Below are 26,829 nucleotides of genomic sequence, written 5' to 3' on the forward strand. Positions count from 1 at the left end.
GAAAGTGTAAAAAATAAAGCTTTATTTACATAGGCATTAGCTCCCCATGTTGACAAACACAGGCTCTCCCAGACTCAGAACAGCACTTTGGGGATGCTCCAGGGCGGTCAGTACTGCCTGTCAGAAAAGGAAGTTTCATAGCAACAGGCAATAAGAGGTTTGTTTGTAGTAATCACCCATGGGCATGCAAAGAAATGCTGTTGAAGCAGGGAGCTTAGGGGTGTGTTTTGGCAAGGAAATCCACACAGAGTGGATTGCATTTGCAGCAGATATGAATTAATATGGCATATCTGAAGGCTGCAAAAGATCTCTAAATTATATAGGTCACGACTGCAAATCCTTGTAACTGTAATAACAGACTAAACCAAGAAATACTTATTTAACATTTAATACTGGCTGTCTACATCAGCACTCCCCTGGCTTCAGAAGTTTAAAGCACATTCCTCTATATCTCAAATATCCGTACATAGAAGAAGAAGAAAATATCAGAATCATAGGATGGCTTAGGTTGGAAGAACCCTTAAAAAAAGGCATGGCAATAAATAAAATCCAAGTTTACCTGAAGTTCAAGTGCTCCACTAGGACATACCCATCTGAGAAAAGGAGGAGAAAAAAGCAAATCAGTAAATTCCTGAGCAAGTATAGCAGCAATGGCTCAGCACAAAGCACATGATATTATTTGCCAAGTCAATTTGCTCCTTAAAACCGGATTGAATGCTGACCACCTGTGCCAGAGAGTTTCCACAGACTTACATCTGCCCTCCGAATTGCGGCATATCAATGCGCTGCCCTCGGTGACATCGATCACATCCAGCTGTTCTCCAGCTGTGAGCGGGAGGTCGGCTCTCCTCTTGCTGGGGACGGAGCATGCAGCAGTTGCTGTGTTGATGACTCTGATTTCCTTGTCATACTGTAGATAGAGAACAAGGACAGATGTTACTCCACAATGACATGCAATGTCTCTAAGGGCAATGAGGAAGGCTGGAGGGACTAGGTTGTGAGGCTTTGCTTAGGACAAAAGAGGGGTCTGTTGCAATAGAACAACAGGAAAGTGGCTTCAAGCTAAAAGAGGGAAGATTTAGGCTGGATATAAGGAAGAGCTTTTTAACAATAAGGTTAGCAATGCACTGAAACACACTGCAGAGGTGGTGGCTGCCCCATCACTGAGGACACTCAAGGTCAGGCTGGATGGGTTCTGAGCACCTGATGGAGCTGAGGGTGCCCCTGTTCATTGCAGGGCAGTTGGACTAGGTGGCCTCTAAGGGTCCCTTCCATCTCAAACTATTCCGTGGTTCTATGAAAAGCCTCACAACATCCCTGATGGAAATCCTAGGTGAGAAGATGATGCAGCAGGCTAGTTGGATATCTCTGCCAGTGTAGATAAAAACAAATTTTCACAATGCTTCTCTTAAACATGACACAGATCATCCTTCCTCCTCTAGCACAGCATGTGCTCTAAAAGGGACACGTACCAGAAACATTTCTCTAAATATCTTCTCTTCTTTTTCCATCTTATTTTTTTCTGCATTGCTCTTCTTGATTTTAAAGATACTTCTGCATCAAGAGAGAGAAACACACATTCCTGAGCATTGTTTAAATAATCCCTGGCACTGGGAAACAGTAGGAAATGCAACCCAGAGCCTTGCTCCAGGCTTGGCTGCAATGAAACCTTACAAAAGCAAAGCACACTACTCATATCACTGTTTTTCATAAAGGGATGAGTAAGTTACTCAAATGTGTTGGTGAGCATAACTTGAGCCATTTGGTATCTCCTTTTGGAACAAGCGTTTCCCCTGTAAATGGCATGAGAATAAATAAACACTTTATCAAGGATTTCAAACTAGTCGAGTTTTCATAGACAATTGAGTTTGCCCCCAACAATTCATTTTGTTCTGTTTTTATTTATACTTGGACACAAAGGGTCCCCAGGTAACCTTCCATCAAGAGCTGTTTATGGGGGTTCAAAAGTCCTGCCTATTTTTGCTGTTTTTTTTTTAAACTCACAGAGCAGGATATCACCAAAGCAGAATTTTATATAGCAGTATAAAATGAAAACAAGCTCTTACAGCTTGGACAAGGGAAGCAAAGGCCATGGAGAGGACACTCTTACTGGTCTATACACAGGATTACAGCTCTGGCAATCATTTTAAAACTAAGACTGGAGGGGGAAAAAAGCAACTTGCACTGAGTAAGTCACAGGCTAACTTTCATGCTCTAAATTTAAAGAGGAAACAACAGTTGAAATCAAGGATTTCTAAGCTGTTAAGAGATTTGCCATCGGCAGCCTCAGGCTGGAGGACCTGCGCTCTCTAAGGAGCTGATGAAATCACATCAGCTTCCTGGTGCTCTGTACAATCATACACATGGCCCCGTGCTACACAACAAGCAGTGTTTCAGCAGCCCCACACAGGAACTCTGCGGTAAGAACCCGGAAAATATATCACTGATTTCTATGTGTTTGAAGTCCCAGGGACCGGGTCACAAAAAAAAAGCTCATTGCAGTGCATGTTTATCTGATCTAAAAGGGAAATGAAATCGCCTGCTTCCTACAGGAGTCTTTGCAGCACCACTAACAAAAAGTCTTGAATATGCTTGCTTTCAAGCACAAATGGCACAACAAGAGGCAATGTGGTAATTCTGGATGGAAAAAATAGGATTAAAATGATTTCAATAATTTAAATTAAGGACAAAGGGACATGCAGATTGTATGGGGGTCTTCTAAAACCAAGGGTCTTGCCAAAATGGAAACAGTTGATTCATAATTGAAGATTGAATATTTGATCAAGGGAAAACTGGAAGGGGAATGAAACTGAGCACACCAGAAATCAGACCAATGCAGAGCAATTACACCTTGTTGTCTCAGCTAAGTGAGAAGAACAGGTACAGCTCCAGGATAACACCCACAAGGCATCCCCAATTGCATACAGCTCAGATCCAAGAGTTTATTCTGCATTCTGGATACTTTATCAAGTTTCTCAATAGGGCCTTGGAGCAGTAGCCAAATACTAACTGATTGCTTAAGAAAAGACATCCTGCTCTTGAAAATGGCTTCAGAGGAATGCAGCACAATTCACCCCATACAGCATTAAACATGGGAGAAAGGTATATCACCAATAAAGACCTTTCCACATTGTCATTGCTCCTCCGTCGGTCCTTCGCTTCTTTGGCCATCAGGAATTTTGGCATCCACGTTTTGTACTTGTCTTCCTTCTCTCTGAGAGGAGGGAGGGAAAAGCACTGCACTAACTCAGGTTTTGCAGCATGATGCATCCCATCCCCTCCCCAAACCCAGGCTGTACAAAGCCATGATTTTTCCCTGCCTCCCCCCATCTCCCACCCAGACGCAAACATGCACTCGCTTTGTAGAGGCACACGCTGCCGCCGCCATCATCTGGCAGCCAGGCACGAGACATGCTGTTTCCATTAACAGCAATTTTTCTGACAAGGAGCTTGCCAGGACCGCGCTGTTTATCAGCACTGGGAGTTGGGATTTTCCTTCCTTAGGAAAACGATCCCAACTTTGCATTGCGGCAGCGTGCAGCTCAGTCCTTTACACATCTCTGGCACTGTGTAATGTCAAAGAAGCATTTTGGGGGGATGTTTCTTGCCAAATTAAACACACAAGCAGAGTGCATCTGCACTGCCTCCAGAGGAGGGGGTCCTGACCTGCTCCTGACCCTCATGGCACTGTAGGGTCCCCAGTAGACTTATCTCCTTTGCCAGTGCTGGTAGAACCCCTTCTCACCTGGAGTCTTTTTGCTCTGTCTCAGCGTCGTCATACACCACGTCCTCCTGGAAGATACCTGCTAGCACCCAAAGGAAGCAGATAATGTTATTGGAAAAGGTCATTCTGGGCCCAGCACTCAAAGCTATTTATTGCAGAAGAGAACGGAGGGTGCTGCAAGTCACTCAACTCAAGGGGCTAAAGGCAATGCAAAAGGAAGATCCTACAGCTCCAAAGACCAGCCACGACTCCAGCACAAGGCAAGGTGTGTGGGTTTTCCAAGCCCCAGCTGCACTCTCCCAGACAGAGTTCCTACCCTGGGGATGTGGGACATTCACACCATCACCATCCCCAGGTGTGTGCATGAGCCAGTTGGTATGTCCACCCCATTTACAGAAGGCATAACTTAGTCCCTCCAATGGGCAGTTACTGCCTGGGAAGCACTAAAGCTTTACAGAAAGCTGCTGGACTGCAGTTGCTGTTGTTCAGCAGAGGCTGCTTCCTGTGTTGCCTCACAGAACATATTAAAATCTGAAGGATCTCATCCTTTTCTGAAGCATCTTCCCCAAAATAATAATAATTAAAAAAACAAACAAACAAAAAAACCCCAGAAAACAATAAAAAAACCACCCTTAATTGCAGTGCAATCCCATATTAAACCTTCAGATGAATACTGACACATTATTTTCAGAGAGGCACAACACAAAGTCTTCTCCACCGCGCAGCTCACCATTTCCCCACACACACAAGTGCCAGACATGTATGATGCTTACCTAAATTTGGCACCGACATGGAAAACAACCTGAAGATAGAAGAACAGACTGTTAGGAACCAGCTTTCCCTTCAACATTGCTCATAAAACCATGAGCATCAACAGGCTGGCAGCACACCATGCTTGTACTGCTGAAGCAATGCAGAGCAGTTGTGGGTACATGAGGTCCTGGATACCAACAGCATTTGCCAAAAGAGAGAGGTAAGGATCTTAAGTTATGCCAGTGGATGCTGCTGTCAGACCAGCTTCTGCAGGTTTCTGATATTAAAGAAGCCGTATAGCTGGACCATTGGCCACATCTGCCATAGCCATTTCCCAGGTAAAGCTGTGCTCCTTACCTTCTGCTCTCAAATTATTACAGATACAATGGCTCAGATTTAGAGGGGGAAAGTGCTGGGCAAGCAAAGTCTGCTTACCTTAAGTTCTCCTTGAACCTGGTATTTTTCAGTTTCAATTTTTCTATCTTAAACAGCTTTCTGAATCTCTTCTGTTTTTCTGCTCTATCCAAAATAGAAAAGGTTTTTAATTAGAGAGACACTGGGCACTGAAGTACGTGAGCTGCAACACTCATATCCCTCGAGAACCTGAAGCAGATAAGAGAGCCAGCAAAACTCAGACCTCCTCCAGCAATACACCTTAAGACTAACAGCATCATGAGGATGAACAATGGCTTCAATGTAAAGGGTAAAGATGGAGGAAAAGGTGATCAATTATAATGTCCAAGTTGAAATCTTTTGTTTAGCTTTGAATTTTTCTATGTTAACTGGAGCTGAAATACAGAAGAGGTGAAGTCCCTTCCTATCCTTCTCTGACCCAGACATATTTGGAGTTAACAAAGAAATCACAATGAAAAGGACAAAAAGCTTCCTGACCAACCACATTTAAGATGGACATCCAGCTCTCTTGCAAAATTCCTTTGTAAGCTTCAGCCAGATGCACTGCTCTTCCATTTCCCCAAGAATTAGCATCTGTGGGGAAGTGGTGCAGTCACCTTCTAATAACTGCCCCATCACCTCCAGGGTTTCAAGTTTCCTATAGTTTTTCCCCCCCTCTCTGGCACACAGTAGACTCAAATCCAGATGCACACCAGTATGAGTCCCACATTCATAGGGGAAAAGCAGATGTACAGAAACACCTTATTATTCCTCCCACGCTGCTCCTTAGAACACAGCCACCAGATGCACTCACAGTAACTGTGTGCAGCATCCGCAGCCCATGTGCCATTCCCAGAGGCTGTCTCTATTTCGTACAAAGGGATGCAGGAAATCAGCAAAGGCAGAGAACCTCACAGAGCTAATAAGCAAAAACACAACCAACTTCAAGTTTCACCTCTTAATCCACCAAGGAAACCCAGGCAACATATAAACCTGAGGCTGCTAAACTCATTGCTTTTATAACACACCTTCTGGAAGCAAGTATCATGAAAAGCCCTGTAAAAAGGAGCAGGTTGCAAGTAATACAGAGCATGTCAGCAACAGGCATTGCTCACAGCCTGGGCTCCTTTCAGCTTTCCAATTGTCTGTGATCCAAAATATTTGTTGTCCTTTTTACAAGGACAGTGCCTCTGTTTGTCCCTTGAGCATTTTGGCATGTGAGGAGGTGCCATTTTTCATCTACAGCTGAACAACCTTTTTGTGCAAGAGGAGGGTCAGACTGCCCTATGTATTTCATGCAAGCAGGGCTCTACAAGAGGAATCGTTCCATTGGATGGAGAGTGTTGCAGGCTCCAGTAGGAAGGCCTCACTGCTTAGGGACTGGTAAGTGTTATTTTGCTTCCTAAATGTCAGCCAAAGGGAAAAGAGGGAGAAAAGAGAAATAAATCCACCCATACAGCAACTCTTTGCAGTTGCATTAGGAAAGTAAGGCTTCCAGCCAGTACCTGGCATGCAAGATCAAGTTTGAAATTCAGGCTAGTAAACTGCAACTTACTCCTCTTTTGCTGGATTATCACTCCCAGTCTCAACATCTTCATATGTTTCTTCATAGTTGCTTCCTGAAATTTAAAACCAAGGCACACCATTATCACAAACCACACTCAGTAGCAATGAGGTGCTTTTGCTGGGTAAAATGCATCCAGGCCTTTACACATTACCCATACTTCAAAGATGCTCACATGAATTCCATACTAGATACAAACATCGCTCCCCACTGGTTTAAATGGGAATTCAGAGCTATCAGGCCAGGAGGAGACATCATGGATGTTGAAAGTCAGACAGAGGTATTCACGTCATCTCCCAGGCACCATCCAAATTAAAAGCAGCCCCATGTGCTGCACTTACTGCTGTCTGAAGCAGATGGACTTGAGGCATCTGATGCACGGCTGCTTGAAGGCAAGAAAGAAGTATTACATGGGTATTTATGGCAGCACACTTTATAAAAGACTTTTCATTTCAGCCTTAGTGAAGAACTCCTTCCATACTCACAGTCTGTCTTGAAGTCCCTCAACATCATCATACACATCCTCTGGGGTCAGCAGGAGTGAATGATGGTTTGGGCTCGAGGTTGGTCTGTCTTCAGTTGGTTTGGGAGCACCATAATATGCTGCAAACGAGAAAGGACCTCTGCTTTAAAAGCTTTTCTGTGCAGCTTCTCTCAGGTTAAGGGCAATTGCTCAGACTGGCAGCTGATGCCACAGTAGATGAGAGCTTTCAGGTCTACTTCCCATTCTAGAAGCCCAGAAAAGTCACTACTCTTGACTTACAGAAGAACTTTAAAATACTTCAGAAAAATATAACATATTAAAACTTGAAGATAAAAGTTTTGCAGTACATTAAAGAAATACAAAATATCAATAGGTATTCTCAGTTATGGCAGCTTTGAGAAGATTCCTCCTCAGCTAAAAATATCACAGGAGAAAATTAATGGATGTTTGCAGAAATGATTGTTGGAGAGCTTATCATGGTTGGTAGCAATGCTGAGACAGATAATGGGCCAATCCACACCTCTGCTCTGCCCACATTGCCCAGCAGTTACTTTTCTTTCCTTCACACTAACACCTTGCAGGGGCAGAGTCAAGTCTTAGCAGAATACAGCCCATGTGCTTATACCTGAAGCTACAGAACAGCATTTACAGTCACACCTGGGTTGGACTGTGCAGCTCAGCATCTAGAGCTAGTAATGTGTGTCAACCTTAGACCATCTTGACAGGGGAGAACTGAGGTCAGACGCCATAAATGTAAAAGAAAGCTCACTGGAACCATACTCCATACTACAGGGAGGGATGCCAGGCTCTCCTCCTGCTCGCTCACATGTGCTTCCACCACAAACCCCAGCCAAGCACTCTTCTGAGACTCAATAAATTATGAGAAGCAGAAGAGGTGGATTTCAGCTCCCTTGGATAAGGGCAATCTGTTAGGAAAACAAACACCTCGATTTGAGTTGTGCAGATGGTTAACCAACTTAGGAAGCTATTTGCAAAACCAAAATAAATGATTCAGAACAGAACACAAATGCACATGCAACCTTTTGCCCTGGTTTAACTAAATTGGTTCAAGAGTTGCGTTCAATTTTAACATCTTTTCCCATATGGAAGAGACATTTGGGCAACAGATGGGACTGAACATTGAGGAAACACTTGACAGCCAAACCAGATACTCACAGGGTTCTGCTCTGTCTTTTGCCAGCCTTTGGGGGGTACTGGTCACATCCTGACTCATACGTGACACCTTCATCCCACCTCTGTCATCTTCCTTGCCTTGGCCTCTGAGAATGATGTATTCATTTCCACCTGGCTGAGATCAGATATCTGATTCAGTTGATCCAGTCTTTAGATACAGTTTTCTGATACATGTTAATACAACACGTACATAAACAAATAAGTTATCCTTCTGTGGACTTAGAAGGGTTTCACACCCATTTTCATCAGGGATTTCCAATAGACATACGCGCTTCCTGGCAGCACTACATGCCTTTTAGGCAGTGCTGGTCAAGTAATGGGCAAGCAAAGGAAAAGATATTAAAAAAACCCAAGTAATTAAAGGATCAAATATTTCAATTGCTTTATCAACCAAAGAGAATAAAAGGAGAAGATGCAAAGACATGAAGGATGTTCTAAAAGGGTACATTATCATGAATACCTTCTTTACTTCCAGTTTCTCTCTTTCAAGATTTTTTCTTCCTTCTTTTTCATCCTCTATTATAGATCTTCCAGGACTGCAAATTTCAGAAATGGGAGAGACCTCAGAACAACAGGCAGCTCAATCTCCCTTTGAATAATGTAGGTGCCCATCAGTTTGGTTACTGAGGGTAATAGCAATCACTCTTGCAGTGGAGACAAGTTGGGGTGGCTGTTTTCTGATAGTGCCAATGGACAAGCTAGATCCATGTGCCAGCAGTGCTACCTTGCTCACATGACTTGCTTCCTGCCATGCTATGTTGTGATTAGGAAGATATATTAACAGAAGCAGAACGTGATATCTTTCTCCCCCCAGCATCATAATGTTTCCCACTGAAATGGGAAAACCCCCTTTTATCCCATGCTTCAAGTCCCACCAGCAATACAGGCTTCAACCAGTGGGTTTAAAAGCAGTTTAGGAGAAAGGAAATTACCTGGATTCGCCAAAGAGAAAAGTTTTCTGTTTCTAGAATAAAGAAGAGGAAAGTCTTCAGCCCCTGTGATTTCTGCAGCAAGTCAAGCTTCTACATGGTACCTAAACTATCATTTACTATTTAAAGAAATATTTCTTCAGAAAGCTCATAAACCTTCTACATTTGGAATAGCCATCAGGCAAGGATGTTTCCTCTACTCAATGGGACAGAGGACACACATATTGACAAACTGCATGGAAATAGTGTAACGGTGCAAGGGTTGGGGCCAATGAAGCTACTCGTCAGCATGAAAGCAATTACAGGTTGGAGAGCTTACAGTAGAGGAGGGAGAGCTTTTTAATACTTGAAAATAAAGATTTTCCAACCTTCCATAAAACAAGGCTACAGATGAGCCACAGAACCTCTCTGCAAATCATGCACAGATAAGTGAATTTGGAAGCCTGCGTTGCTTCCCAGGCAATTTGATTGCTTAGCAAGTCAGCATTTGAAAGTGGAGTTTGACATTTTCCAAAGAGCAGTTTTCCCTTTCAGCAGAGCCAGAACCAACACCCAATCATCTCTCCCCATGAAATGATGCTCTCTTAGCCCAGTTACCCACTGCGAGCTGTGCAGCCACACAGGGCTTTCCTGGAGACAATTCTTGCCCTGCGCAATCCATCATCCTGCAGGACACCTCCACTGCCACTGGTTTTGTAACTAGGGAAACATGAGAATTGTCCAGCTGCAGTTTGCAGTGAGCCATCCATGCAGCAGAGGACCAGAATCCATATGGTTGTCCCCACAGACATTACCCTCACTTACGAACCAAAGCTCAAAGTGCACTTCCATGATCAGGAAGCTCAACATTGCTTTTAAGCCTTCACAGAGGGATTACCAGCACCAGCTCGCCTTTGACAAGAGCTTCCAGAACAAATTTGGTGGATTTTGCCTTCAAAATTTACAATCCTGATACCAGTGCTTGACAATTACTTGGTCTGCCACCAAAGTCTAGATGACTTTACCACTTTTTTACATGTTTGCAGAGGAAGTCAAGGGGACTGACTCTCTCCCCAGCTGTGTTTGGAAACCTCATTAATCTTCATGTCCCCCCTGCAATTTCTTATTTATTCTTTGAGACTCTTAACAGACAACACATATACAGAAACACTCATCAGAGAGGAAATACAAATAGCAGAAGGTTTAAGAAATGAAGGCACGGTACATACAGTATAGTCAAGCCTAGAATGCCAAACTAGGCTGTGAAGAGACTCACCTCGTGTTCTTGAGGTTCCACCTTAGCTACTAAAAAAGATAATTGCAAACAGATATTAGTTTTTAATTGACTGTACATGACTGTACTTCAAGTTGCAAACCCCAGATTTATTCCATGCTCAGCATCCAGGCACACATTCACCACATCCCAACAGCCAGGGTCCCTGAGTTTGCTATTTAACTTAGGCTTATGTTCAGAGGATTGCAAGTGACAAGTCTGGCTGGCCAGAGTGTTTGTAGCCCTTGAGGCAAACCCTAAAGAGCTATAGTGAGTCTCCCCAAGGAAGTTGCTTTCCTCCCATTCCAATGGAAGATTAAAACAATGAACAAGGCAAAAACTAACATCCTCCAAAAGTAGCAAACTTTTTAAACAGCGAAAATAGAACAATCCTGATAGTGATTATCATACTGGGAGAAAGTAATGGTGGGGATGGAAGTGATCTTAATGTTAAAATTCCCCATTCCCAAGACAAAAACAGAGGTCTGCTTCACTATCTGCTCTACTTTCTCTTCCCCACAGGTAATATCTTATTAATTCTCCTGATGGCAATTTTACCATATGAAAGTCATCTCATAACCAAAATCCAGATTTATTTTTGGTCAGTAACCCGAGTCTGTCCCTCTGCCCACGAGCCAAGGGACGATACAGGCAGTCATTTCTGCTCACCCCAACCAACTTGCACAATCATTCCACCAAGCTGAAGCAGCTGTATCATTCCCCTTTTTAAGGCCGTGGGCACAGACAGCATGTAATCCCTTTAAAAGTCTTGTATTGCAGAGTACCTTCAATGACACGCAGGGCTGTGGTGCCCTCAGAGTGATTCAGGTACATCAGGGTTTTTTCATAATTATGCTGCTCTTCATGTTGAGTGCTGAGAGGACGAGATAAAAGAGAGAACAGGGTCTGTGGGTTTGGGTGTTTAGCAGGAAGTTTCTTGCTTAGGCAGGAAAAGATACCAGGAAGTAATACAAAGATCCTTGTCCTAAGCCAATGAAGCAACAGACTGCATTACCAGCACAGCATACACCACATAGACTCAGTGTTGTCTCCCCAGCCCACACCCCCTCCAGTTTCCTTTTTCCCACTTCCCTCTTGTGGCAATTCAAATTGGTACCACTCTAGAGTGGGTGCAAAGATAAATACCCCTGAGCCCTGGGGCAGAACAGTTCCCCAGGAGCTTGGCTGAACACCAGGCTGATGTTTATATGTATCCTGGCTCTCCACCAGACCCGTAATACAGCTGGGCTGGTGGGTCCCTGCCTGGCACTGCTAACAGCAGTGTTTATCCCCAAACATGGGAGAGAAGCCTGGGACCAGCTGGCCCAGAAGGCAGCACCGGGATCTCAGTGGGATTTTATTACAGGTGAGGTTCCCACTTCTGGGCTTCAAGGGAGAATTTTTCCTATTATTTTGCTGCTATGCACTTAAACCACATACCTGGTACTACATAGCTAATATTTAACAAGTGACCTATTGTAAAGACCGTATCACAAGTACCTGAGCAAGATAACTAATAAATAAATAAATACCAGACCAGGCTTCTCAGGGCCCCATTCAACCTGGCTTTGAACACCTCCAGTGACAGGTCATCCACAACCTCTCTGGACAGCTGCTCCAGCACCTCACCACTCTCATGGTAAAGAACTGCCCCCTGACATCCAACCTAAATCTTCCCTTCTTCAACTTAAAATCATTCCCCCTTGTCCTGAAAACAGCAAAGGGTGTTTTTAAGAATCTGAAACTTATTTGCTCTGGTTCAGCCACTCCATTTCCCATTTTCACAGTATATTCATGCATTTGATGGGCACCAGGGGATGCTCACCATACGCTCACCTTTCAGGGATCAGGTAGTCCTCTTCCTCAGCAGCTGCACACAAACACACAGAGGATTAGTGCTCGGAGGCAACACCACTCTCCTGCAGAAATGGAGGGGCCTTTCCTCGAGGCAGCACACAGACATGGGCGTGAAATGGGATTGCCAGGGGATGTGGCTGCACTAATGGCATTATTTCACGTTTCCAGGCAACGACTTCAGGTCTTCTAGAGATCAATAACTGAGCAATATCAATAGGGAATGCAGATGATGGCACTGAAATAACTACTTTCCTCCATGCCATTTACACGTTTAGAAAAGGTAGGTACATTAGAAAAGAGTTGCAGTGAGAACCTCTCTCCTTCCCTTTAATTCTTACTAAGCTCAGCACAGAGCAGTGAGCACAGCCACAGGAAAGCCAACGAGGTTTTAGCTGAGCCCATCATAGAAACACAGCTCCCTTTGAATTCAGCAAATTTGTGCCTGAAGATCTGGCTATGATTAAGCTTCTATCTATAGAGAAACAGCATTTAGCCACTTAATAAGCAGAGCAAAATATTCCATTACCCTGCATCAATAGGGTTTTATTATGGGAAACTGAACTTTCGCATCACTTGTTGTTGGAACACTTAATGACGCTGCCCTCAGTTGTATCTAAAACACAAGCAGGGGATTAGCAGACCGGTTTCTACTGATTTTATTGTGCCTTCTCACAGCTGTGTGCTCCAGAGTGAGGGCATTTTGCACTGAGGTGGGGTGATAAGATCGGCGTGCTGCAGTGTGACGGCCAGCTACAAGGTGTTCACAGCACGTTGGAGTTGCATCTGGGAGAGAGCACAGAACACTAGATCCTTTCCCTGAATCTGGGGCAAAAACCAGTTTCATTGCAACTGATGGTCTCTCTTTAATGTCTGAGGAATCTATGAGAAACGAATAACAGCCTCATATTTCCACTTGCCTAATAGATACCAAGGAATCACATATTTTATTTTCTCCCACTCAGCTGAAAATAATAGAAAAAGACCTTATGGCTCCCTACAAGTCCATGAAAGGAGGTTGAAGCAAGGTGGGGATCAGCCTGTGCTCTCAGGTAACAGCAATAGGATGAGAGGAAATAGCCTCAAGCTGCATCACAGGAGGTTTAGGTTGCATAATGGGAACAACTTATCCTCCAAAAGAGCAGTGATGCAGAGGCATAGGCTGCCTAGGGAGCGCTAGGGTCACCTACACTGGAAGAGTTCAAGTACTGTGGAGATGTGGCACTGGGGGACATAGTGGGCATGGTGAGGTGGGCTGGGTTTGGACTCGATGATCTAAGAGGACATTTCCAACCTTAATGATTCAATGATATCTCTTACTTGTTTCATTTTGCCTGTGAACTGAAGATACCATGCTTCGGAAAGAGCTGAGATCGACCTTCGGGGGTCTTGAGGGCTTCTGAGGGGCAGGACCCAGGGATGCAGCTGAAGGAAGAGGTCTTATCTTGGGTGGTTTGCTTCTTGGGCTGTTCATCTGTGTCCCTGCTCCCAGCGGAGAATGGAGAGGCTTCGACCCTGCTCCAGAGAAAAAGCACAGGCAGCAATTACCCCCTCCTTGCAGCACATGCAGTGCTGTTGGCTGTTGCATAAACGCCTCTTACCATCACTGCTTCATCCTGAGGTCAGCATCTATATATATACACACATATATAACGTAAAAATTATAGCTAACTTTACCTTTCTGGCATTGAGGTTGCAATGTGGTTGATGCAGAGCTCTCAGCAGCTTTCCCATCTCCCTGGGCAGTCTGGGTAGAAGCCAGCCCCTGGGTGGGTTGGGTTGGTGCAGGATGGCTGCCAACTGGAGGCACCTTGCTGCCATTTGGTGTGGCAGGAACATGCAGCACCCTCTGCTCTGGGCTGGGCTGCACATAGAGGTTCACTGTCCGCCGGGCTGGCAGCTCAGTACTTGCTTTCTCACCTCCAGATAAAGTATTTTGCCACATCTGTAGTGCATGGTGGAAAGAGTTCAGAAGTGGAGCATCCTCAGGGCCACCTTGGACTGCTGCTTTCTGCTCGGTGCAATAGGACACTGGATACTTTGAAGAACTGCTTTTGGGAGAGCTCAGCCCTTTCATCGAGACATTTCCTTTGTGCTCTTCATTGTGCTCCATTGGCTCTGTGTGACCCATCCTGGCCCTCTGGGCAATGGCAGAGGGCTGGGATGCAGGACAGGGAGGTTCCCTGTTGGGTCTGGGTATCAGCACATCTGCCTTACTGTTGGGCACGCTGCTACCTCCGGAACCCAACCTGGGGGAAGGCTTCTGGCAGGGCTGCACTGGCTTGGTGACAATGCTGGAGTCATGCTGAAATTTGGCTCGGAGGGCTCTGAAATCAGTCACACCTTCCTGGGCAGGGAAAGACAGGAAAGCACAAAGCAGATGCTTATAGAGTAGCAACAGGCAACGTGCGTGACTGTAACAGAGAAAAAGAGGCTACGTATTCTGCTCAGAGTGAGGAACAGCAAGTAAGGCACTCAATTCCTCTCCCATACAGTCAATTCCACAGCCATATGTGATTTTGAATGAAGAGAACTAATCAACAACACTACATTTTGAAAGAGCCTCTAATGGGCATTTTGTCTTACCCTTCCCTCCCAGACATAGAATCATTTAGGTTGGAAAAGACCCCCAGAAATCCCCAAGCCCAACCAACCCCACTGATCACATCTCTCAGTGCCACATTCCCATGTTTCTTGAACACCCCCAGTGACAGTGACCCCACCACCCCTCTGGGCAGTCTGTGCTCTTTTAGAGAATATATTTTTCCTACAATTCAACCTGAACCTCCTCTGGATGCAAGTTGAGGCCATCAACCCTCTTCCTATCACTGTTACCCAGGAGCAGAGGCAGACCCCCACCTCCCTACAACCTCCTTTCAGCTGTCCCATTCTACAGGAAGGAGTCCGTGGCTTTTGCTGTGGCTTCAACTCAGCCACAAACTGAACTAAGGAGAAAATATGAAGAACAATTTATGAGCTACTTAAGCCCTTGAACTGCTCTATAACTTTTTATATGCCACGATTACATTAGGTGCACTACTCCGGCAGCTTAGTTCAGCACGGAGAACTGTAAGGCTTCGTGAGGACCTGTCCAATAAGGAAATTGGAAAAAATTATCTAGGACAGAACTTCGTTATTCTGAAAAAAGCCCCAGCCTTAAGTGTTAAGGCAGAACAGATGAATAGCGCACTGAGGTTTTATTGCATTTAATTGCGCGATTTATTAAACACTGACAATTTCTCTTGAATAACCCCTTTCACTAACTTTATTACTTTCACAGGGCAGTGCATGATGTAAAGAGCCAGCCCTTGGGGGGGGGGGGGGAGAACGGGCTGAATTGCTCCAATTATATTTCATATTAGCGGTCAGCAGCGCAATGCCACGTGAGCTGCTCAGACATAACATAGCAGCGAGCCCACAGGGAATGGGAGCTTTCAGAGGCTCAGGGAGGATGAAGCTGGTTTAAAACAAACCCCACGTGCACCAGATCTCTGCAGCAACGCCAGACAGGAAATAAAGCGGCGTGGTGCCCTAATGCAATAGCACTGAGCTTCTGCACGTGCTGGAGCCACAGTTGAAGAGTTCAGTGCCATTTACCTCCCCTCACCAATTTTCTTTTGTTCCTGTATTTCCACACCAGTCCCCTCAGAGACAGAGAAAACAGAAAGGAAAAAGTACCCGTGTGCTTGTGCCCAGCACTGTGAGCAATAGGACTTGTAAATGGGGTTTTTGGCCAGGCACACTCATTGTGACAAGGATCCCTTTCCCCTGTCAACTTGTTATTCCTCTTTCCTCAGTGTGGCAGCTAGTTAAAGGGAGGGCTATTGCTGTTTGATGCTTCCTACAGCACTCCTATGGGTGCTGTATACCTGGAGGTGCCCAAGGCCAGACTGGATGGGACCCTGGGGAGCCTGATCTCACCTGGGAGGAGTCATACAATTGGGATGAGAGAAATTGGCAAAGTGAGGAGGTTCTGCTAATAAATGGAGAGGGCTCACAGTATGCATTACTGCCACATCTGGCCAAATAATTCACCAGGAATAATAACACACTTGGCAAAGGAGCATGCAAGATGAGAGAGGGAGAGAACAAAAAGGAAACAAACTTTTCCTGGCCGGAAAGCTCTGAGCATTACAGAGTCAGGGGACAGCTAAACTTTCCATATTTTCTCCCTATAAATAAAACAATCTTCTAACATTAATATCATTGTAGGAAGCAGAATAAAGCCCAGCTTAGGATTTCAATAAAGACATTTTTATGAAGGAGCAGCAGTTGGAGGTCTGTGCTGACACAGGGACTGACCAAAAGAACTCTGACTTTTCTGCTTTCCTACATACAACAGACCCAGGGAGAGGGACCCTATAAGATGTGGGGCAGCAGAGAGGAAGGCCCCTTGCCTCCATGCTGCCTCCATCCCCCGTGTCCCCATTGCCTGGAAGCTCCTATGAGTCAATGTGTAACCAGCACTGCCCTCTGCCCACACACCTGGAGCCATGCCCACACCACAGGCATTGACTGTTCATTAACTCCCTGGCTTCCAAACAACTGAAAACATAACCCCCCCCCTCCTGAAACATTTCAGTACATTAAGATGGAGCAACTACAGCTCATCTCGGAGTGTAACATGAAAGCTAAAAGCAGCACCAGTATCCCCTCAGCACCCTACTTTGGGGAAGGAAAACACACCCATGCAGTTCCACAGAGAGCAGACAGAGCATTGGGAACACCCACCTAATAGGGTTAACCTTCTACCTGCTGCTGACAGAGGCAGCAGCCAGAACACTACACATTAAAGGAGGGAAACAGAGCAGCAAGCATTCCTTGTGGCTCACCTACTGCTGTGAAAGAGGCAAAGGAAGCAACTCCATACTCACCACATCCATGGCCCCACTGCCCAGCACCAGCATCACCCATTCACTGCTTTTCTACTGCCCAGTGAGCCTGAACATACACACCTGGGCCTCGGCTCTGCCCCTGGTGTGGGAAGAGCCTCACCTGGGATGGGCTGGCACTCGGCCCTGCCCACTCATCTTATCAGCCCTCCAGCTGAGTGAGGCTTTGCCTTCTGCAAACAGTGGGTTGGGCAGTTTGTAGTCCTCTGTTCAGCTTTCGGTTTCACCTTCATTTCCAGCACTGGAAAAGAACAGCCAGCAGGATCACATGCAGCTCCTGAACTCTAGAATTAAAGTGATCCATGAAGGAGACTTAACGGGAGCAATGGTGGATCTTGGAGCAGAGCGGGCTCATGCCAGGCTCTCCAGATGCTCCGTGACACTGAAATAGAGAACCTACAACCTCTGCTTCTCAGTGCAAGGCACTATCAGCAAATGTCAGCACTGCAGCAGGCTCTGGACAGCCTCAGAAAAGGGAGAATTGGGTTTGGTTTGCTTTTAGAAGGAAAGAATGGTATATTTCTCATGTTCTCCTTTCTTGAGATGAAATTATTCCCTGTCTGTATGAGGGCTGAGCAGGGCTCCGTCACAAAAGTCAGAGCTCCCCTGGGCTGTGGCATGGACTCTGCTGCTGTTTTCCCCTTCCTGTACCCAGGGAAGATGCAGTCAAGCAGGACAGAGGAGAAAGGAGTTTTCTTCATCTCTCCATAGCAGAACCCATCAGAAAAAAGTCATCCTTGCTGAGGGCTGCACTGGTTCTCTATTGAAGCTTCTCCTTCTCATGGCAAGCTGATCCTGGTGTCCTGTGAGCAAATCAGTTATATCCAGGCAAACACTATTTTTCCCAATCCTGGATATTTCATTCCTGGAGAGGAACCTGAAAGGATCTGTCTGAACACTGATCCTATGTTTTTGCAGGGCAGGAAAAACAAGGCTGTTGAGCTTGGCAAGAACCCCAGGACTTCACCCCTCCATAACTGGTCAGATACAGAATCACAGAATGGTTTGAAGTGGAAGGGACCCTTAAAGGCCATTTGGTCCCATGCCCCTACACTGAACAGGAACAACCACAGCTTCATCAGGTGCTCCGAGCCCCATCCAGCCTGACCTTGGGTTTCTCCAGTGACAGGTCATCCACTACCTCTCTGCATAACCTGTGCCAGTGCTTCAATGCCTATTTTGTTGAGAACTGGGAAAAATAATAATAATAAATACTTGGTCACTGGAGACATGACTCAAAGAGTGAGTCTTGCTTACCCTATGTGAAAAGCTCTGCTGCTGCATGGTGGTCTCAGGGAAGAAAGAGGGATCCCGTGGAGCTGTGTGCTGGCAGGGAAGTCCCCCTGGCCCAGTTTGGTGTCATGGAGTGCTCAGAATGAATGGTGGCTTTGTGCACAGGGAGCTGCAGAGGATTTATGAGCTGCCCAATGGGGGCCCTAAATTAAAACAGCATTGGGGAATGAGGAGGTTGTGACTGCAGAGCCAGTGTCTTGGGGAAAAGGACAGGGCTTGCTTAGAGAAACCAGGCAGAGACACCCACAGACAGCAAAACAAGACTTTAAGTCCTCAAGTCCTCCTGGGACACCAGAGGGAATGCAATGAATCCCTTGGATAACCCTTCCTCTCCCACCACACCTCTGCCTGCACCCCAACACTGCCTAATTGGAGCATATTCCTAGGACAGGGAATTGAAAGTTATATATATATAACTTTTAAATCTGAATTTTATGGCTTGGATTTTTGGTTTGCAGCAAATCCATTCACATCTCACATATACACACCAGTCCATGGGATGAGAGCTCAGCGTTCAACAAATAAATGCATTTCTCCTTTTCTTTTTTTCAGCTCCTTTGTGACTAGTAGAACTCACTGTATGTTACAGGTGCATTACACAGGTCTGAGCTAACCCTTTTCTTTTTCTTTCTTCTGGCATTTCAGTTCTGATTTGGCCTTATTCAGTGCCTGGGAAGCCTTCCCCAATGCATCTCAGCCCTGCTTCCAGGAGCAGCTATCACAGGGCTCCAGCAGAGGGGGAGAGAGGACCGCTGGTGCCTCCATCGCAGCCATCAATGAGAAATAAGATCATGCGGTGTTATCAGTCCCTGTGTTCAAAGAAAGCTCACTTTCTTTTCCGAGATGGGATGAAGTGCAGCTCAGGTGTGACCAGTAGGTGCTGTAAGTGTAGGTAACTGGGATGCCCGTTCCACCAGCACACGGTGACATGGAGCACTGTTGGCCTCTCTCAAAGCACTGCCTCTCTACCAGTCCAAACTCAGTGTGAAATGACAGGGATTCCAAGGGCAGAGCTCCAATCCCTGGGCACAATCTCTTGATCTCACCTTACCTGAACATCTCTGTAACCTCTGCACCTTGCAACAATCTCTGTATTAAAACAAACAACAACAACCTTATCTCTGAAAAGAAAAGCTGCTCCAAGCTGTTTCCTAGGGAAGCATGAAAGCAAACAGCACATGGCAGGTGACAGCCACATCTCCTAAAGCATGACAGCAGGGAACTGAGTACAGCACTGTGGGCACAGTGTGCAAAACAGAATGACAGAATCATAGATCTGAGTTGGAAGGGACCAAGGCCATCTAGTCCAACATCCCTACAATGAACATGGACACCCACAGCTCCATCAGGTGTTTAGAGCCCATCCAGCCTGACCTTGGGTGTCTCCAGGGATGGGGATCCCACTGCAATATAGAGCAGGATTCTGTCATATGGTCACCAAACCTATTTGAATTTATAGTATTGCACAAATAATGCCCTACAAAAAATAGAATATCGGCATTGAAAAGGTTAATGCTTCTAAGCATCTGTAACCCACTCAGCAGGTCTGAATGGGCACCCTCCAAATAAGTATGTTCTGTGATTGCATCGATACACTAAAACTGTTGCATATTAGAAGGCACAAGTGCTAAATCACTGAACAACAAAATTATTGTAATATAACCATCCTAGAGCCAGACTCGTGCAAACAGACACACCACCAGAAGAGCTATTCAGATGCTGTTTGGCAGATTAATGCATTTTGCAGGCAGAAATCAACTCCCCTTGCTGCAGTTAATAAACTGAAGCGGATCAAAGTCGTGTGCTGCATTTGGCAAGGAAAAAGATGCATTCCTGCATCCTGGGTGTGGGATGTGTGGCAGCATCCTGCTGGGTGCTGGGGAGGAGTTCGATGGTGTAAGTCAGCCCTTTGTATTGAAGGATGGTAGAAATTTGGAATGAAGACAGATCAGACCAATGCCAGGGAAGGCTCCCAGCTTGGATAGATAATGATACACGGGATAGACAGTGGGGTCCAACCCCACATGACCTTCATAAGCACTGCTAAAACCTTGCCCTGTCCTCTTGTCCCAGTGATACAAAAAGGTGCAACATAGAACAAAGAGATAACAGTAAGGCGCACCTCAGCCAGTTTTAACCCCCTGCCTTTCTCCCAGCAAATAGCAGTTTAGGTTTAATATAAAGACTAAAACTTTAGTTGAGTTCTTTCTTGTGTAGGCAGAGAAAGGACAAAGACTTTCTGAACCCATCGGAAGCACATTAGCAAGTAAGGATTACATTAATAGACTCTTGAAGGTCACAAAAAGGCAGTTCACATTTCACTTCACTACAGAGTTTACCCATGTGCTACATTTCTTCTTGTTTAGCGAAGACAAGCCCCAGGATCATTCTGAGCTCTAATTACATTAAAATAACACGGTAAGAGGTATTTTATTTTGATGATTTGCAATGCCAGCTATTGAAATGTGCTTTGCAATTAATTTGGGAAATACACAGAGTGACACTTCTCTTCCAGTCTTCTGTGGGCAGAAGACAATTGACTGTCTGCTTAATAGCCATGATAGCTCAAGACCAGATTCTCCTACAATAATTACACTTTCTCTCAAATTTATTGAAGTTAAAGCCTGCAATCATCTGCTGGGAACACTTCATTTATTCATGAAGTACCTCAGCCTACTAAGGCAAAAGAAAAGCAGGGAGATACGGGTGCTCATTCAAATTATTAACTATTAAGACCATCTAAAAGCTGTTCTGGTCCAGGTGGACAGTGGCAGGACAAGGGGAAATAGCTTTAAATTAAGACAGGAGAGATTTAGGCTAGATACTAGGAGGAAGTTTTTCCACACAGAAGGTGGTGATGCACTGGAACAGGTTGCCCAAGGAGGTTGTGGATGCCCCATCCCTGGAGGCATTCAAGGCCAGGCTGGATGTGGCTCTGGGCAGCCTGGTCCATCGTTGGTAACCCTGCATGTAGCAGGGGGGTGAAATTAGATGATCATTGTGTTCCTTTTCAACCCAGGTCATTCTGTCATTCTATGATTCCGTGGTAACCCCCCATCAGCTTTGGGTGTGAGATGATACATTATGGGGATGGCAATAGGCAAAAACTCCATGGACAGTGGTGTATCCAAATGGCATATGCTACTGATAACAGAATTCTGAATTAACCTTCAATTTTCTGCACTGGGAAACCTCTCCCTGGACAGAGTATATGGACCAAAACTGGAAATGAGTTTCCTCCTTCAAGTGAACTGAAGGTCATGGGCTGAAGAGCAAACACCGCTGCAAGTAGGGCTTGGCTGACTATGTGGAAACAGTCAAACAATTCACTGTATTCCCTTATCATAAAATTGGGTATTTCCAAAAGGGGAAAGGCCTCTGGGATATGCCCCAATTCTACGTGATTTGGTCAGTGCCATTGTCAATGATTTACCAACATTTTTCAGAGCTCAATGGGCTCCAGGCTTCTTCCATCAGCACCAGCCCTATGGACTCCTGAAGCCTCAAGAATTTGCTTGGAGCTAATTTAAAGCAAACATTTACATATGGAAAAACAATGTGGTGGAGCCTGTGCCAGGTTTCTCCCTTGATTCTCACTATATGCTCGCTGTCTATAACAGCACATTGGGCCACGGCTGCAGCATGCGGGGAGCCAGCGGCGGTGCCTGCCTGGAGGTAAGCTCGATTCCACCCAGCTTTGCATACAGGAATTAGGGGCTAGTCAGTCAGTCCATCAATTCCATCTTGACTTGAGGCATGTGCACACTGCTCTCTCTGTAAACAGCTACCAGGAACAGGAAAAAAATATACATACATATTGGCTGTTCTCCAAGCACGAGCTCGGCATCGTAATTCCTTCTTATTCGTATGGTTTGCACAAGGGTTTTGCTTTCACAGATGATAATTAAGCCTTCTTTAAACGCTCATACTGCAGTCACCGTATCATTTTTGATCACTTGGATTGAAATCCTTTTTTTACAGGAAAATTTACAAGGAAATATTTTTCATAACTTTTCTCACTGTAATTATTTGACCCGATTCCAAACCAAGCCAGATTCCTGTCCCTCTATTTTTTTCTCTGAACAATTGTTAACCTATAGGAGTGTCACTTAAGCTTTGAAGGAAGAGAGTAAACAAGTTACTTTCTCTAAAGCTACAGTATTACCATGGCAGAACTATTTCTTTTTTTTCCTACAGCTATTAATTTCAGGCTTGTTCTAAAGGCAAATATGATTTAGAAGGATCAAAAAAGGTATCAGCGATAATTGGAACGTGGAGACGAGGAGAAGGCAGAAAGGAAGGGAAAATCATGGCAGTGATACACTTAATTATGAAGGCTTATTCCGATAATCCTTCCTGAAAATGAACAAAGACGAGATTTTTGATGTTTGATGAACTTATCAAACAAGGCAGAATAATGAAGAGGTAAATGTAAAATCCGATCGGAGGTGAGCCAATTAAGCACTCGGTGAAGTGCTGAAGGACACAGCCCACAAATCCTCCTGACAGAGCCAGAAGGCAACGACAGCAGCACCATCTCCAGCACAGGGTCTGTCTGCAGGCTCCCTGTTTTCCTAAGGGAAGGGCACGGCAGGTTTGATTCCTCCCCATCACCCATCACCCCTAACCCCAACCATGGCTCCAATTTAGTGGGCTCACTGATTAATCTCCAAAGTGCTCCCAGCTCCACTAATTATCAGTATTTCTCTTTGGACTGCAGTCTCATAAGTGAAACAGACTGCTCATTAGTTAATCACTAACATAATGATAATAATGTTTTGACTCAGAATAACCCCTCAAAATGCTTTGAAGGCTGTGGCAAATGCAGAGTCATATCATTACTCCAGGGACTGCTTCTCAAGACAAAGAAACACATTATAAAAATAAAGGTTGTAGGATTGGAGGCAGAAACACAGAGATCACAATGACTGGGCTGGGTGGCAAGACAAATATTTTCTTGCTGCTACATAGCACTATTCAGTGTATGCACAGAGACTCTGAACCAGAGACTACGGTGATGCATTACTTCTGCCATTTCCTGTTGTTGTACCTTTGATTTCTCTCCCACATTTCTGTATGTGGGATGCATTTCCTTTTAGAAATCATCAGCCAACAAATCCTCATGCTCAAAACAGCTTTGCACCTTGCCACCCAGCGCCACTGGTGATGCCATTCCTACCAACATACACAAAGTAACTGACCATGGGGTCAAATCTGTTTGCCAAAATACTGGCCACAGGCTCAGGACTGTGTTAAAGAGAAATGAAATCAATAGATTTCAGACCAAGGTGGCAAGCATGACTATTCATGGAGTTTGTGATGTGCTCCTCAGAAGAAAGCCTATTGGAAAGGGTCGGTTGCCTTCTCTCGGGTCGGTTGCCTTCCTACAAAATAAGTTCCTATTGGAAGAACTCACAGATCTTATTCATAAAAGCACATCTTCAAAGCCCTCAGACCACTGCCTCTCCCTCTCTTTAGAAGAAGCAGCAGAGATGTCAGTACTCCAGCTCCTGTTGACTGTCAGCTGAGCCAGTGGTCGGAATGGACAGATTGCATCCCTTGCCAAGGGAGAAAAGTAAGGCTCTACTGTAATGTATTCATTTATCTTCAGATGCATCCGTGTTGAGGATGTACACACATTAATTATAGATATGATACGCATTCATCATCCTGAAGCATCCTGTAAACTCATCCACACATGATGAAGGTGCTCCTCTCATAGAGAGGCTCTTACTTTGGTGTAAGTTTAAGGTAGCAGAGCTGCAGAACACCAAAGCAAAGCAAAAGGTGGAAGAATCAGGCCAGAATATCTGGCCAAGACTTTCTCCCTTTTTAATTTCAGAATTAATTATGGATCCCCTGATTCTTAATGCAAATATGCTAATGAGAAGAAATTAAAAGCAACCTTCATTCATCAGCTCCTGTTCTCAGATTTTGATATCGTTTCACATGTCTTCATCATTCAAGTCTTCACTTTCAAATGCCTGACATAATATTGCTTTCTATTGAGTTCATATCCCCATAGTTTTGTTCCCATGCTTATAATCTGGAAACAATTGGGCTCTTCACACCCCCCAGGTTCAAAAGCAGCAATCCTCATTAATAACTCATTAGAAACGTCTCAGGATTGGTGCTGTAATTCATATCTGTGTCCATCTTAGGGAAACAAGTTTGATGTTTCTTTCTTGTGCAGCACCGGCACCGCACGCTGCTGCAGCCAGCAATGTTTGGGGGGCAGCATTGCGAGGGGCCCCTCTGGGATGAGCAAAGCTGCAGTGCTGGGGAGAGCTGTGCCAGAGCTCTCAGCTGTGGGAATGACTTCCAGTGCAAGGAGAGCGGTGAGTGAACTGGGCTCAAACTCCAGACAAAGATTTTGGGTGGGCAGAGCAGAAATCTATCCATGTTACGTTTTCACCTATTACCAGTATTGCCCACTGACCGTATCCCTCAGTGCCACATCCCCACAGTTCTTGAACACCTCCAGGGACAGTGACTCCACCACCTCCCTGGGCAGCCTGTGCCAGTGCTGGATTATTCCTTCAGATAAATTCTTCCTTTCACCCAACCTGAACCTCCCCAGGCATAATTTAAAGCAATTCCCTCTCATCCTATCAAATACACACCAGCTCTCAGCTAAAGCAGGTCAACAGTGCTTCATCCACAGCACCAATTCTCTCCATGACTGCCTCATCAAGGCTCTCATCACCCCCCAAAACAAAAGCTCTTTCAAGATTCAGTTCCTGCAAACATTCATTCTTGAGCTATAATCATTGCTCTAAAACTCCTGATGGAAGAGTGCAGTGTTTACCACACAGTGTGGCTTCTTGTGGAACTGAAATATAGGTGCCAAATAGAAAAGTAAATACAAAAAAGGTTCCTGAAGGTGAAAAACCAATTCTCTCTGTGCACACTCCAGGTCGCTGTATTAAACAGCATCTTGTGTGTAACGGCAATATAGACTGCAGAGATGGGTCTGATGAGAATGACTGCGAAGATGAAGATATTGAACACCCCTGTGACAATCTGTTCCCCATCCCAGGGTCTGAAAAAGCAGCACGAGGGTGAGTAATTATCATAAATGATAATTAATCATTTTCATAAGAAGGGCTATTTAAGCTGATAAGTACTTCCATGCATGAAAAAGTTTTACACTGCTAGGGAATATAAAGAAATCTAGAATGAATTTTAAGGCAAGCTGTCTATTGTGGCCCCTTTTGCCCTATATCTTGTGTTTTAAGCATGATGCTGCTTAGCACTACGTGGAAAACATGAGCTACAGTATGACAGTGTAGCCACCCATTGGGCAATTCTCCAACCTGTTTGATCAAACACTCTGGAGCCAGTGAGAAAAATGCTCAGAGCACAGGTGTATCCATCGAAAGTTCTTCATGACCTATCTTAATTTGCACTGAGCACTGCATTTAACACTGCTCTGATTTGTTTCCTCTGCAGAACATACAAAAGCAATAGCACTATCTTGTTCTTATGGATGATTCCCCTGTTGTGAGGAGCAACGCCGCTGTCTAGTCTGAATAATGCTTTCATTTTGAGCCACTGAAATCCCACCTGTTCCTTAATATTCTCAGTAATTCAGAGGGCAGCACTGTGATGGCTTGGGAGCAGGAAGAGGGAGATGGAAGGAAATAAGTGATTAATTTAGCAAAGCAATAGGAGACTTCAAGTCCAGGGGAGGTACTAATTCCATTGAAAAAAATAGGACCACTACTAAAGGCAGGAGATTAAATTAACATAGGTAACAGTTACAGTCATGGGTTATATCCCATACAGTGAGGCCAGGGAATATTTTGAGATGCACCTCAGACTCAGCACTCAGATGATGGTTGTTACTTAAGGTTCAAGTTGGATAAAAGGATGGATACATGTGGCATCATGAGGGCAGAAATAGTGATGGGGTCTGCTGGAGAAAGAAAACAGGAGTTAACTTTCTGAATGGTCTTTCTTTCAAAAGATACAACATCCTGACACAAGAGGAGAAAAGGTACATATATGATCCTAAATTTCTGGGAGGCCACTGTGAATCTGTCTACAATGGGGAGTGGAGGGCACTGAGATATGATGCCGCGTGTGAACGCCTGTACTATGGAGATGATGAGAAGTATTTCCTCAAACCTTACAACTTCCACATATACCAATTCCTAGTAAGTACTCGGGTGGTCAAATATAGCAATGTTTCCTCAGCTAAAAAGCCAAAATTACTATGCACATTATATCTGGAGACAATTCACTACATGTCGTCTTTCAAATTACCTCCCTCCAGCTGACCCAAAGACAACAGACAACTGGTAATGTAAGAGCAGCCTTATGGCACATCAAGGCACCAACATGCATTATCATCCAGGCTTCCCAACATCTAATTCTATTATAGTCAAAGCCAAGATAATTCTTCTTTCTTCTCTAAATTCTGAGTTTTGCTATTAATGACCAGTATCGCTTGCAGAAGCTGCTTACAGAAGCCACTTGCCTCCCCAGGGATGAA

General features: G+C 44.9%; 2 protein-coding genes across 16 annotated transcripts in view; one reads left to right on the top strand and one right to left on the bottom strand.

Annotated features, from left to right (window-relative positions):
• The window catches only part of FYB2 (FYN binding protein 2), a 27,631-nt gene continuing 802 nt past the window's right edge, over nt 1-26,829 (bottom strand). Inside the window, exons 1-20 of one of the 14 annotated variants that reach the window (XM_085511799.1) lie at nt 17,022-17,237; nt 13,825-14,494; nt 13,468-13,662; nt 12,130-12,163; nt 11,079-11,167; nt 10,297-10,325; nt 9,045-9,076; nt 8,573-8,648; nt 8,095-8,227; nt 6,920-7,037; nt 6,776-6,816; nt 6,426-6,489; nt 4,913-4,996; nt 4,498-4,526; nt 3,746-3,803; nt 3,122-3,214; nt 1,473-1,554; nt 754-910; nt 560-593; nt 1-117 (exon numbers count right to left, since the gene is read on the bottom strand). In XM_085511799.1, coding sequence (XP_085367925.1) covers nt 108-117; nt 560-593; nt 754-910; nt 1,473-1,554; nt 3,122-3,214; nt 3,746-3,803; nt 4,498-4,526; nt 4,913-4,996; nt 6,426-6,489; nt 6,776-6,816; nt 6,920-7,037; nt 8,095-8,227; nt 8,573-8,648; nt 9,045-9,076; nt 10,297-10,325; nt 11,079-11,167; nt 12,130-12,163; nt 13,468-13,662; nt 13,825-14,494; nt 17,022-17,054 — 2,061 coding nt within the window. In that variant the 5' untranslated portion in view covers nt 17,055-17,237 and the 3' untranslated portion in view covers nt 1-107. Of the gene's footprint in view, nt 118-559; nt 594-753; nt 911-1,472; nt 1,555-3,121; nt 3,215-3,745; nt 3,807-4,497; nt 4,527-4,912; nt 4,997-6,425; nt 6,490-6,609; nt 6,820-6,919; nt 7,038-8,094; nt 8,228-8,572; nt 8,649-9,044; nt 9,077-10,296; nt 10,326-11,078; nt 11,168-12,129; nt 12,164-13,467; nt 13,663-13,824; nt 14,495-17,021; nt 17,238-26,829 lie in introns of those variants that run through there. The other 13 variants (XM_015870658.3, XM_015870657.3, XR_014932872.1 and 10 more) reach the window with 13 other exon arrangements.
• C8A (complement C8 alpha chain) overlaps nt 21,749-26,829 on the top strand; it is a 17,712-nt gene continuing 12,631 nt past the window's right edge. For both annotated transcript variants that reach the window (XM_015870659.3, XM_085511802.1), the window contains exons 1-5: nt 21,749-22,007; nt 23,811-23,907; nt 24,526-24,670; nt 25,249-25,393; nt 26,302-26,491. In XM_015870659.3, the coding sequence (XP_015726145.1) occupies nt 21,889-22,007; nt 23,811-23,907; nt 24,526-24,670; nt 25,249-25,393; nt 26,302-26,491 (696 nt within the window). In that variant the 5' untranslated portion in view covers nt 21,749-21,888. The remainder of the gene's footprint in view (nt 22,008-23,810; nt 23,908-24,525; nt 24,671-25,248; nt 25,394-26,301; nt 26,492-26,829) is intronic.

This window comes from Coturnix japonica, chromosome 11, assembly GCF_054131305.1.
Source record: "Coturnix japonica strain WE chromosome 11, WE-NBRP24, whole genome shotgun sequence".
Lineage (NCBI taxonomy): Eukaryota > Metazoa > Chordata > Aves > Galliformes > Phasianidae > Coturnix > Coturnix japonica.